At 36.5% G+C, this 13,839-nt stretch overlaps 1 protein-coding gene across 2 annotated transcripts in view; it reads left to right on the forward strand.

The window, feature by feature from the left end:
• LOC113440842 (acetylserotonin O-methyltransferase-like) overlaps positions 1–12,747 on the forward strand; it is a 30,270-nt gene extending 17,523 nt beyond the window's left edge. Inside the window, exons 2-10 of one of the 2 annotated variants that reach the window (XM_026707483.2) lie at positions 1,792–1,980; positions 2,910–3,084; positions 3,472–3,601; positions 6,400–6,468; positions 7,145–7,263; positions 8,593–8,733; positions 8,880–9,002; positions 11,486–11,716; positions 12,259–12,737. In XM_026707483.2, coding sequence (XP_026563268.2) covers positions 1,873–1,980; positions 2,910–3,084; positions 3,472–3,601; positions 6,400–6,468; positions 7,145–7,263; positions 8,593–8,733; positions 8,880–9,002; positions 11,486–11,694 — 1,074 coding nt within the window. In that variant the 5' untranslated portion in view covers positions 1,792–1,872 and the 3' untranslated portion in view covers positions 11,695–11,716; positions 12,259–12,737. Of the gene's footprint in view, positions 1–1,791; positions 1,981–2,909; positions 3,085–3,471; positions 3,602–6,399; positions 6,469–7,144; positions 7,264–8,592; positions 8,734–8,879; positions 9,003–11,485 lie in introns of both variants that reach the window. The other variant, XM_087938490.1, reaches the window with a different exon arrangement.
• The last annotated feature ends 1,092 nt before the right edge of the window (positions 12,748–13,839 follow it).

Here is a 13,839-nt window from a genome sequence, read left to right on the forward strand (position 1 = left end):
TTCCAGACATTGATCACTCTGTTGCTGAAGGTGTATTTCCTGCTATCAAGTTTGGTGCGGTTAACCTTGAGTTTGTATCTATTGTTTGCTCTTGTATTGTTATGGTTGAAGCTGAAGTATTCATTGACAGGTAGGACATTGCAATGTATGATGTTATATACTATACTTAGATCGGACCGAAGGTGGAGTAGTTCTAGGTTTTCTAGGACTAGAATTTCAAGTCTGGTGGCATAAGGTATTCTGCAACAGGTAGAGGAGTGGAGAACTCTTCTTGTGAAATATTTCTGGACTTTCTCAACTGTGCTAATATCAGATACATAATGTGGGTTCCAGACCGATGAGTTGTATTCGAGTATTGGTCTAGCAATTGGTCTAGTCTATTGGTCTTTTTGATGGTAATTGTGCAATACTGCACCCAGGAGGAGAAGATGAATATCCATGGTCTCATAAGGCGTCAAGTAAAGACTCATGTCTTTACTTTTTAAAATGGAATATCGGAAGACTCTGAAGAACACCATAATTAGTTCACATTGAAATCTTCCTGATTAATATTTGTATTAGATTTTTTTCCCCCTTTGCTATGTTTTTCATTGCAGTCTAGGGATCTAAGAGAAGAAAAAGGCAATAGGTTAACTTGCAAATTGATTTCATCTGAAAAGACTTATGTATTCTAAATAGTTAAATAATTTAAAAAGTCTCCTTGTATAGTCCCTTTGTACAACAACATTGCTAAATTATCACATTATATTTGATCTGTTTTAAATCTGCATTTTCATCCTTCTTTGGAGTTTCAAATCCTTTAACATCTTTTAAAAGCATATTCTTGCTGTAATTTTCAAGCTGTTCTCTCCTCCCCATAAAATCTGCATTCAGATCTTTCTCTAAAGGAAGAAAGTGAGCTTTTTCTAGATTTCTATGATTAAAACTCTTCGAATTTTCAGAAATATGTGATTAAATTCCCTCTTTGTGAAATTAAATAGTGTGATTCTCATTGCCATATATTTAATGAAATTTTCCTTTCCTTTTGTTTTTGTAGGAAGGGAACATGAAGAAGACACATAAAATCATAAGGAAAAGTCTAATAAAATACATTAGGAATAGCCAGGAAAAACACAGACCACAGTCAAAAGCTATTTAATCACAAGAAGCTACAGCTCCAAACATATTGAGATCAGAAAGTTATCTCAGAGTCAGCACATCGAAACCTCTTATAGAAACTAATAGCCCTGAAGGGAAAAGACAGAAATAGAAAGATTCCAAGATAGGAAAACATAAAGAAATACAAAACACCTAAGACAAATGACCACAACTACAAGGAGAAACAAACAGGGAAACAACCAAGATTGATCACGAACACCATACCAGTTTCAAAAGACACTTAGGACAGATAAGAAGATTAAATTAGAAATCCAATCAAGCCCTAGCAACCACTCCCCGCCAGCCCTCCAAACAAGCCCAAATAAGGAATAAATCTATTAAGCACAGGAATCACACGAGGCACAAACCAATAAAGGTAATAGAAACACAAAAGCTATTGAAACACAAATTCCTAAGGCAAAAAGGCTATAAAAACATCCAATTATTCAAAGTCCGGTTGCTAGCCCAGGAACGCGTACTCCTTCCTGCAACAAATAAAGAGGACCTTGCTTTTAGCAGCTGTTTCCGTCTCAATTTCTACGTCGCGCCGGCAATGCTTCCCAGTGGGAAATTCGAACCCAGCAGAGGAGATTTCTCTTTAAATTCCATACTTTATTTAAAACAATTCCTTTAAGGCTTTATTTATTTTTGCAGCTTTGACTTCCTGACTGTGGCATCAAGTCATATCTAAAGTGCTGGCCTAGCGAATTGAAGATTTAATATTTTTGATTTAATATGAAGAGGACTGTTGCAGAACTTCCTAAGAACACAATGCATTCATCTGAAGAAACTGAAAATATAAAAATGTTCTTTCGTTACCAGCATTCGTTTTTAATTTCAAAAGTAAGATATGTAATACTTACAAATAATGTATTAGATATTCAAACTTACAAAAACATATCATTTGTGTAAAATTTCAATGGCTATAAAGTATCAATTTTGAAAAAAAAATCAGAATTATATACAGGCATTTCTCATCTTATGATCATTATTGAGCCTTGAAATATGATTGTAAGTCATTAGGATTGTAAGTGAAAGTACCTGCATGATCAGAAGTAAAGTTAGGACCTTTTTTATGGCACTTAAGCAACTATTGCAATTATTAAGTGAATGCCCAAATCATTAAGTAAATCTATTCATTTGAATGGCCCTTATTGCCAGAAACTGGTGAAAAGCAGTAGGAATTGCAGTCATGTGACTGTGGAATGCTGGAAGTAATAAAGTCTGATTTATTAAACATCCATTCATATGACCACAAGGGGGCATTCTTACCATTTACGATGTCTGGGGTTACTTTTCAGGCTATAAAGCACCCATTCTGTGCCCATTGTAAATTCAAATCGTTGTATAATGACCCCTTGATAAGGGAGGACTACCTGTAATAAACCAGACACTGTACTGAAGACAATATAGAAGCCTTTTAAAATAAAATTAATATACCATCTTTAGATGATACAGAAAAACAGCTGTTATTTGTTCCTCTACCTGAGGTAGAATTAAATACATAATTTTTAAAACAACAAGTTGTAAAAAAACAAGATAAGATGGGTACCTTATTGAGTGGTATAAAACATTTATTGATCTTTTGTTGCCAAAACTATGTCAAATGTATAAAAAGACAAATTGGTTTCCATATATAATAATTCTTGATTTCTAGAACATATCATTCTCTGGAGTGCAAGTATGGTTCTCTGTGTTATCCGAAACCCTAAAAAAATTAAATCTGTACTCACATCTTCTCTTTTTTTGTACATTTGCCCATGTCTTTCCAGATCATATTTACTGCAAGTGAGCTGGGTGTCTTTGATTTGCTGAGGGAGTCGGGGGAACCGCTGTCCTCTGCGACTGTGGCTGAGCGCTTGAAGACCAGTCTCACCGGGATGCAGACACTGCTGGGGGCCTGTGTGGGGTTAAAGGTCCTGAAAGTGGAACGGAAGGAGGGCAAAGGTGATCCTGTTAGCAGGGAGAAGCAATTGCGGTTATTTAAAAATGACCACATAGCATACTTTTTCATGGAGATAGCATTTCTGGCCATTCTTTTCTCATTCTTTTAATTTAAAATGGTTATTCATAGTTAACTTGTGACTTTTTCTCACTAATTTGTTACATTATAAAGCTTATGTTCAGAGAACTCAGCCACTTTGCCAGACTGTGACTTGTTTCAACATCGTCAGGACCTCTTTTTGGAATGGCAGTTGAAATGGTTTGGGTTTTGTGACTGAAATAAACTGAAATGTAATCATTTATAATGGACCTTATGCTTCATTCATCTCAAAAGCATATGGAATTCAGCAATGGTGTTTTGAAGCAATTGTCTTATGGTTTCATTTTTAGATCTTTATGGAAACACAGAGTTTGCTGATCTGTTTCTGGCTAAATCAAGCCCAAAGTCTCAGTATTATACCATGAAATTTTTTTCAGAATATGGATATTTATCACTGCAATACTTACCTGAAGCTGTAAGGTAAGAAAGGAGCATTGGTGAAATAAAAATCTTTTAGCCAAGAGCATGTTATAGACAGGTCTCTTTGAATGCTTTCCCCCCCTCACAAGTAACTGGGATTTGAGTCCTCACTTGGAAATTGTATCATTTTTATGATTATGCCCTAAGGTTTCACAGACGGCCGCATCAGGGTTGTGGTTGACCTGGAGGGGGCGTAAGGGACATGGCCAGCTCCCACTGCTGCTGTGCTCTCTCTCCTTGGTCAGGTTGTTCATTGTGTATGTGGAAGGGCAAAGTGTGTCGGTCAGAGCAAGGCCCACTCCCTCTCCTTGAAGGAAACCCAGCTTTGTATCTTCAGGGATAGGATGGGAGACCACCAGGAAAGGTCAAGGGGAGGGGACAAGGAAATGGCAAAAGGAAGCAGGGCTGATAGTGGCCAAATAGTAAGGCAGGATTTCCCTCAGACCTTCACTCTCTCTCGTTATAATCACCTTCCTTCCTTCCTTCCTTCCTTCCTTCCTTCCTTCCTTCCTTCCCTCCCTCCCTCCCTCCCTCCCTTCTTTTTCCTTCCCTCTTCATTCTTTCTTTCTTCTTCCTTCCCATCTTTCCTTCTTTTTCCTTCCTTGCTCTCTTCCCCTCTTTCCTTGTCCTGTTTTCCCATTGGAAATAGCTGTTTGCAACACACAAGGAGGGGATACTTTCCTAAGAGCTCACAATTCAAAAATACCCGTGTTAACTTGGATTGCCAACAAAGTTCTTGTCTGTGACAAAACAGAACACAAAATGGCTTTCTCCTTTGAACCTAAGCCTCAATACATCCAGGATTGATGCAGAACTGCATGATCTGGGGCATCTCCAATCTTCCTCCTTCCCTCCCTCAATTCTCATTCTCATCTCCTTCCTTCATGCTCAGAAAGGGATGTGGAAAGGGGGAGAGATTGGGATCCCTGGGCGCATGCTCAGGAGGCAGCAAGTGCACAGAGCTTGCCATTCCTGAGCATTGTCTTGCCCTGCAATTTGACCGAGTTCTGAGAGCTTCACTTTCACCCAGGATGCCAGGCTCTGCACGCTCGCTGCCTCCTGTGCGCATACTCAGGGCTGCCAATATCTCCCCCTCCCCTCTTCTCTTCCTGAGTATAGAGGAAGGAAGGAGATGGGAATTAGAATCAAATGTATTGATATACAGACAGCCCTTTCCACGGAGATTTCCTTTCTCTTCCCCAATTTCAATTTTCTCCCCCAGTTCCTACTTCCAAATGAATGAACTTGGGATGAAGGACATCAAAAGTTGTCAGAGGCCCAGAAAAAGCCATGGCAAATTAAAATAAAAAGAATAGAAACAAAAACAAAAATTCCCTGTTCGTTTGTTTGCTCCTCCCCCCTGTGAACCCCAAATGAATGAGAGCTCCCCATTCTCTTTGCACATTTCCACTCTGTGGGGCCCCCCTCACTTGAGAGGCCTGCATGGCTTTCTTCCCTGACCCCCTCCCTCCCCAAAATAAAATAAACGATATTCAGGCACTTCTCCCTGCTTCTTTTTGCCAGATTCCAGCAGCAACCAGCCTGTGCTCATTGCCAGCCATGAATCTTTACCGCCTACTATTCAAAGATCTGGGAATTAAAAACTTACCCACACATGGGCCTGAACTTGTAACTTGGAGAAAGAAAGGAGGAAGAAGAGCAGCCATCCGGGCCAGTACATGGTCAGCCTGAGATCCAACCTACCAATCCCCTGGAGCCAGTGAGAGACTGCCCTGACATGTTGGTCCCAACCCCTGTGCGTCCTGGAAGAAAGGGAAGTGCTCTGAACACAGTCAGCCTGTGGGGTATGATAGTCCCTGGGGACGCCAAGCCCCGCATGCACTTGCTAACTCCTTTGCACATGTCCAGGGGCGGGAAGGGAGCAGCCTCTCTCTGGGTTTAGGGCAGCACCACAGATCTAAGGCTGACCACGTTCTGGCCTGGTTGGCTGCCACAATTAGCATTCCATCAGCCTAGACCGAGCCAAAGTACCGCGGGCCAGTCCTTAGCTTTTTCCAAGGCAGCTCTGCAGGCCGGAGCTAAGCACCCCGTGGGCCGGATTTGGCCCGCAGGCCTTGAGTTTGACACCCCTGCACTAAATTAATCTAAAATAATCATTATTCAATACAGCTTGCCTGTTTTCTCAGGTATCTCCCCTGAGGTCAAATAACTAATGATCTTTGAAGTTATGGGTTTGTTTAAGCACCATTCTGTGTTCCTTATGAGAGGTGGAGTTTCAACAGATGCAGTGGTTATGCACTGATTCCACACACATTTCCTTTTGGACTTTTCAGTGGTGCATGTTACTTATTCACTTAATCAAAATATAATTCTTGCTCAACATCTTTGGAGAAGGTGCCTATCTATATAAAGGCACGCCTGGACAGACATATACAAAACTAACTTGTAAAGAGCTGGGTTAAGGTTATTAACCCAGTTAAAAATCTTTAAATTGTCTTAGCTTTTGACTTTAGAAAGACATTTTGATGATTGAAGCAAAACTCATTTGATGAAATATCAGAATTCAGAGAGCTTAATATTCAAAGTTTAAAAAAAGCCGGTGAAAGAATTGGTTAAAGTAATAATAAAAAGTAGTGAATCCAGATGGATATAAAGGTTTAATTCCAGTTCACTCACTTCACAGGGTTCTAGTATTGTTTAGAGCCTGTGCTATTTTTACAGTAATTTTTGCAGTAATATGACTCATTAAATGTAAGTACTATTTGATGCTGGAAAGAAAAAAAAATGTAATCACTAATGGTATTTTTGTTCTTTTCAATTAAAAAAAATTGCTACAGAGATGGGAAACCTCAGATTCTATCAATATATGGCATTTCTTCAAAGGAATTTTATGGACCTGTGTACAGGTAAAAGGAGCATTTTTTTAACTTTCATAAACGTTTTTTTAATAAGACAGAGTACATCAGCAATGCTACTCAACATTGACTTTGGTCAATGTGCTCAGCTTTGCTCTAACTATGCTCATGTTCCATCCAATGTACAATCACAAATTTGGAGACTAGTTTGCAAATTGTCTACTGGGCAATTTATCACCAATTAATGGAAATTGTGGAAGATGGTTTGTAAGGAGAAGAAGGTGTGGAGAGATGTGCTGAATAGTGCTGTATCTTGTCTTTTTTATCATTATTTTCTGCTCCAAAACTCATAACATCATTATTTTCTGGCTTGGAAATAATTAAAAACTCCTGAAGTTTGGGCTATTTTTGAGATTCTTTAAAAACAGCTGAGCCTGAGGCACCTATTGGCATATTCAGCAATTCTGGCCAGGAATTACTAAGAACATAAACTAAATGAAAATGGGAATAATTCATTCGGCCCCCAAACAGACACCTAATGCCATTACACTTCAATCGAGATATTAAGCATAATATCTTTAAAACCAGAGTATTAACACAAAAACCTGCAAAAATGAAGAGAATAATGAAGAGTGCAATTCTAATTTCATGGTCAGATGTTATTCATGTTGTATTTTATTTAGTTGTAGCTCTGTTAATCATCTGCCAGTACAAATTTCAATTCTAGATCAAAGGAAGGCGTTGAAAGCTTTTTCAGGTACATGGATGAGGCTTGGAGTCTGCATGGAAAAGAAGTCGTCTCTGCCTTTGATCTTTCTGGCTTTCAGCTCATTTGTGATCTGGGTGGTAAGTATCTGTCGGTCTTCATCATGCCCCTTACTATCAATTTAATGCCATACGATACTCTGGAGATCTTGTAATTCTCCAATTGCAAAAGTAGAATTACAAGCTCCCATCCTGTGATTTTGTTTTTCCTAGAGGTTTGAATTTTATTGATAAAAAAATTATTTTTAAAATTGTTTACCAGAATTCCTGGATATTTCAAAGTAACTAGCAACAGTCCTGAGACTGTTTGGGAAGAGGTGGGAAAATGTTAAAGATGAAAGTACTCTTCTTCTTTTTTCTTCCCTTGCCTGGGTGAGTTATTGCTATGATGCATAATTATGAAAAGAGAACCAGGTGGTGTACTGACTAGAACCCAGGACACTGTGCGTTCTAATCCTTCATAAAACCAGCTAGGGGACCTTGGGCCAGTCTCTCACAGTCCTAGGAAGGGGCAATGGTAAACCAGTTCTGAAATCTTGACAAGAAAAGAGCAGGAACTTGTCCAAGTAGCTGCCAGGATTCGAGACTACATTGAAGGTACACAAAGAAAAAAAAAAGTATGAAAAACATTACAGAATTCATCACAGTTCTACATATACAGTATGTACTTTGCTAACCATGTATCTTAATGTGATAAAGTAGTACTTGCTATCAATCTCCAGTGAACACATTGCAAAACTGAGCTGTTTTCAAATAAATTTTGGGAAATTCTCATAATTGTACCTGGGATGACCATAAAAATATGAAAATTATAGAACTTCCTTTCCCAACATCATGCTCTGAAATTATGTTGGATTAAAATTATTATCATCCCCATCAAGCAGTTATCCATTTTATACAACTGGTATTAAGTTTTGAAAATGGTTTCATAGAATGGAATAAGACAAACACTGATTTAAAACAGATACTATTGCATGGAATTATAAACAATGGTGTAGAAAAAAATATTGATTTAATTTCACTGCAGCCGCTTAGAAAATGGTGGTCTTTAGTTTTGATAAAGCAAAATAATCAAGGAAAAAGTGATGAAAAGGAGTGGAATGAGAAGTAATACTTAGTAAATAGATTTTCAAAGAAATAAAAAAATATGTGCATAGTAAAAGGACAGTAATAAAAATACAAAAATATAGAAGGAATCAGACAAAAATATATATATATATATATTAATGAATATATTTTTTAAAAATTGTAATATTATATGCCTGATTAGCCCAGCTGGATGAAAAATAAAACAATGACCTAAGGTTTATTTGAAGTCATAAATATTCTAGTAAATTGTTAAAAATGTTGACATGCAGGATATTTTTTCTTACATAGTTCCTTTTTTTTTACATTTTGTTCTTTTTCAAGGAAATAGTGGTGGCTTAGCTAAAGAATTGATTTCAAAGTACCCAAACTGTACTGTGAAAATTTTAGATCTTCTTGAAGTTGTGGAAATATCTAAAAAATATAATGCATTTTCAGAAGACTCCCAGATCACTTTCCATGAAGGTAATATGTGTTTTGAAACAATAACTTCCATTTCAAAAAGCACTAGCATTGTAGAGCCAAGCTTTGTGAAAGGGGGAATAATTTCTGTTTCTAAGGTGATAAGACTTCAATTCTTACATTATTAACAGAATTATTTTTTATTGAAGGAGATTTCTTTAAAGAGCCAATTCCTGAAGCAGATCTTTACATCTTATCAAGAGTCTTGTTTAATTGGAATGATGAAAAGTGTATCCAGCTACTTACAAAAATATTTACAACCTGTAAGACAGGTAGGTATATTCACATTGCTAGAAAGAGAAAAACTGTCATTGTGAATGGGAAGAGAAGTAAGCCAATCAAGTCCCCATTGCTTTCCCCTTCCCCCAAGTTTTATTAGATTTTTATTTTTAAATAAACATCAATATCACTACAGGAACAGTGTGGCCCCTAGGTGTAATTCATTTTGATAGAAACATCAATAATGATATTCATAATGGTTGTTGTATTAATCAAACTTATATAATCCTAGTATTAATATACATGGTTTTTTAAAAAGTAGTTATTCAATATTATATTCCATTTTAATGCCAATGATATTATAAGCATACATGATAACACCATCTTTCAACCTCTAATCTTTTCCATCAAATTATTACTTTTATTCTATTGTATAAAGATAATATCTGCTAATATTCCCCCTATTTCTTATTTCTAGCTCTATTCTAACTTCTAGTCAGGTCACCCTTGCTAATCCTAATATTAATACCTAAGTTTATATAAGGCGTAGCTCTTCATTATATGATCATTCAAATATGCCATTTAAGTACCAATCTTCCTATTATTTAAACATGCCTTACAATACTCTCTTTCAACCTCCAATCTTTCCATCTAACTATTGCTTCATATAAAGGTGTGCATTCTTATTTCTACCTCTATTCAAATTTCTTATCAGGCTATCCTTATTTTGGAATTATTTTTTTGGCTTGCCTCTCATACTCCACTCTTGGAACTTTATCTCTATCAACATCTGTATCTTCATCATTGAGACTGAATATTTTTCCCATCTCTATCCTCCTAAGCTGCCAGGTCTTTTGAAGTATCCATCAAAAAACCTATCTCCCTTTCAAAAATACCTTCCAATTCCCTTTCTAAATCTCTTAAAGTGCTTTTCCCTTGGTTTATTTAATCAGCCATTATTGTCTTTATCATCTTCTCCTTCCCATCTTCCTGCTTTATTTGCTGGTTTGTCTGTTCAATCTTTTCTTCCATTCTTTCTGCTATCTCCTCTCTTTCCTGTACTCTTTGATCTTCATTCATCATCAGTTATAACATATTTTCCCATATATGCCTTGCATTAGGTACTTTATCTCTTGGTGATTCTTTTCCATAGTAACCCTAACGCTTTGGAACATCAACACCATTTCTCTTGATAAAATATAGATAGTGTTTGATCTGTGACCTAAAAGAATCTGTGACCTTCAGGAACTAAGCTTCTTTTCTCTGGCTCAGTATAGGAGTTCCCTTCCACTTTATCTACAGAAAAGAACTACTGTGCTTGGTTAGAGAAAGGAAGCTTGGGTCTTCAGGATTCCAGTTTCCTTTCTCCACTCCACACAAAAGTTCTCTCTGTTTTTTTGTGCTAGCCTTTCTACCCTTCAAAGACAGCATTTGCTAGCTTTTTGGCTGTGCCTCACATTTGCTTGGCACACCTGTCAGTAGCTACACAAAAAGGCAAATGTAGTAGACCAAGGTACGGTGGGGCAAGGAGAACTCTTGGGCCATCTCTCTTGGGTGAGAAAAGTGGGCAGGGACCACACCAAGGCTTCCAGGTCCATGGCAGCTTTATGTCTGTTGGAGGGATGGATGTGCAACAAAGATGGGAGGGGGAGATGTTGGTGGGCAGGATAGAGGATTAGTGCTGGTGTGTTGCTAAGCATCCAAATTTTCATCACATGACTGCAGGTGCATTGCAATGGACATAACTTCAGGTAAGAGTTAACATCATCATAATTTTGAATGATCACTGAATGAGGCTGTAAATTGAGAACTACCTGAAGTTGGGATGTATTAACCCTAATCCTAGACTGCAAGGTCAAAGTATCTGGTAATAGATTTGCAGATAGAAAGGTGGTACTTTTCTATCTAATAAAATTAGAAATGGATCAATTTGCAGGCAAAACAACTCTTTTCTAAACTTAAAGTTTCCTTGAGGTGACAGTTTGACAGTTTTCAAAGCACAAACAACATTTATTAGTTATTAAATCTGGACTTGGAGAAGAAATAGGACCATGACAGTTTGAAATACAGTCGCAAATAACATTGAGCCATTCCTATAGTGTGGAATCCACTTCCTCCCATAAGTACCTATGAAACCTATAATAAAGCCTATTTATTTCTTACGCTAACAAAACACAAAAATGCCACTTATGATTGAATTTAAGAAAAGTCCTGTTGTGAAAAGATTCTTTAGAATTTCCATGATGCTTCAGTCATGAAATATAGGCAGAGCAAATCTATGTTAAGTGGGCTAAAATAGTACATGTTATGAGTTAGAGAATGCAGCAGTAGCTGTGGATTGGCAAAATATTTTGGTATTTTTTAGGACTCTGAGGAAACTAAAATAGATCATGGGAAAAAAAGATCAAAACAATGTTTTTAGAAGAGGAAGAAAGTGGGAGAAAGGCCACAGCCATAGGAATGAAAATAAGATGTATGGGCACTTTTTCTTTTCTAGGCAACCTATTCCTGAGTTAACAAATTACTTTTGCAACAGGTGGTGGAGTCTTAGTAGTGGAACCAACTATTGATCAAGAAATATCTGGGTCTTTTCCTGCTCATATGTACTCCATTATAATGTTGCTTCATTCTGAAGGAAAAGTGCGGACAGCATCAGAATATTGTATACTCTTCAATACAGCTGGATTTACAAATATTCAGTTCAAGAAAGGAAATATATTTGATGTCATTTTGGTCAAAAAATAGTTTTCAACATGCTTCATTCCTTGTGAGTGTTACAATAATAAAACTGCTGTTACTATTGTATTCATTATGCTAATCCTGTTATCCATCTACTAACCCTACTTTGATGTATCCTTCCATTATAATATCCATAATGGATTAAAAGTAATTTAGTTGAAAAGAGTCTTGAGATTTTGGAATTCTATAGGTATCAATTTGTTGCACAAGAGAAGGTACATCATTATTCACACCACCAATGTCTTTAATGTGGAGCATCTACTGTAGTCTGTTGGTGTTAGAATGCCTATTGTGCCTCAGTTGTAAGAAACAGCAAAATACATTACTTTTTGAGGAAGGTGGAAATATCACAGCATATGGCTTGTCAGGATTAAAAGACAAGATCAGAGAACTGATTCCATAGTAACACGAGAACTACTTTTCATTATATGCAAAACTGTTTATGAGTTACCTTCTATCTCCTGTACCCATTTAATGAAAGAGGAGCCAGGCCGGGTCTCATTTCTCAGGGCTTTAGGGATGCTCTTGGGCTCGGTATTTCTGTAACAGCTTCTAAATATTCTCTTCCAGGCCAATTCACCACTTTCTACAATTCCCCAGATCTTGCTTGCAGATTGGGATTCAAGACAATCTCGACTCTCCAGAGTTTATTCCAACCTAATAGAACCTAGGCCTCTAGAACTACATATTTGGCATTAGGTATTTCTATTGCCTCAGAACTTCCAGCTGCACTCCAATACAGCTATAGGTAGTAATTGATTTTGGTATGATGGCAATTTCATGGAATCCTTCTATATGCTACTATGTCTACCCTGCTCTTCTTATACATGTTATGTATGAATGACTATTGATGCTATTGCAGACAATCAATTTCTATAATTGCTTTCACTAGTCTTGACCCTCAAGAGTTCCAAGACTTTTATTTAGCTTCTCCCTTATTCTTTCAAATACTTTTGTTAGTGGGTTGTTATAGAGCAAACTGATTGCTATGTATGCCACCTTAATGTATTGAAATAAAATAAAAAAAACAAATAAATAAATATGTTGCTGTCCAATCTTGAATGAAGTAATTCATTGTATCATGGAACTGAAATCCTGTTTTATCAGCCTTCCATTTAATGCTTGGAAATGCTTCTCCTACATCCTTAAGAATGACCTTCATACGTAGCAGCCTTATTTTCACACAGTGCAGATGTGGATCTGGACTATAGGGGTTTATATTTTATTTTATTATTTATTTTTAAAATTGTTTGCCACACATCTCACATCTGGGTAACTCTTAGATGGGCTGTTAATTGGTAGTAATGCTCCTACCTTTACCAATCAAATGAGCACATAATTGGAAGGCTTACTTTTTATTTTTTACCCTTGTTCTGCAATTCTTATTTATCTTTCCCTACTTCTATACAGTAAATTCAGCCAACTTGGTTTGCTTCCAGAATCCTTACTGTTGTAAGTTTTAGACTATCTGTATATGGTGCAATTGAAGTGAACTCCGATAAACCTGGATAGAATGAGCTCCTCATTTATATTTATAAAATATACTTTGGAAGAGATGTAAAATAATCTCTGAACATAAACTTCTGACCTGTTACACTTTTGTTCTTTTCCCCCCTCTAACAGACTGTTTTTTTCATTAAGGACAGAACTGAAGCAATTATGAAATAATGGTAGGAAACATACCATTGCTTAAATGCTTACAAAATACTGATTGTGATGGTATTTGCACAGTACTGTGTCCAACAATATGGATTTCCCTGTAGTCAGATGGAATAAAGATAAACTATTTCCTCAAACAAAATAACAAAAATGAAAAACACAATAATTACCCCTTTTCTTTATTAGTAATTTCTATTAGATTTTTTGTTTTTATCTGTTGCTTGCATTAATTACAGTTCAGGCAAGACTTCTAGCAACAGCTGGCCTAGAAAAATCATACTTCATTTGAAAATAACTATCTTATTTTTAATAGTTAAATAATGTAAAATATTGCTTATAGGTTTTCCTCTTAATTGGTTTAGAATAAAATGTGAAAAAGATCTATAGATTTTTATAAAATGTTTTTATTTGTTACAAATGAAAAATTTGCAAAAAAATGATTAATGTTCCACTGTTAATCACTTTAAGCCTTCAAAAATGATATTATGATGA

Source organism: Pseudonaja textilis, chromosome 8 (assembly GCF_049901715.1).
Source record: "Pseudonaja textilis isolate UNSWEBS1 chromosome 8, rPseTex1.2, whole genome shotgun sequence".
Classification (NCBI taxonomy): Eukaryota; Metazoa; Chordata; class Lepidosauria; order Squamata; family Elapidae; genus Pseudonaja; species Pseudonaja textilis.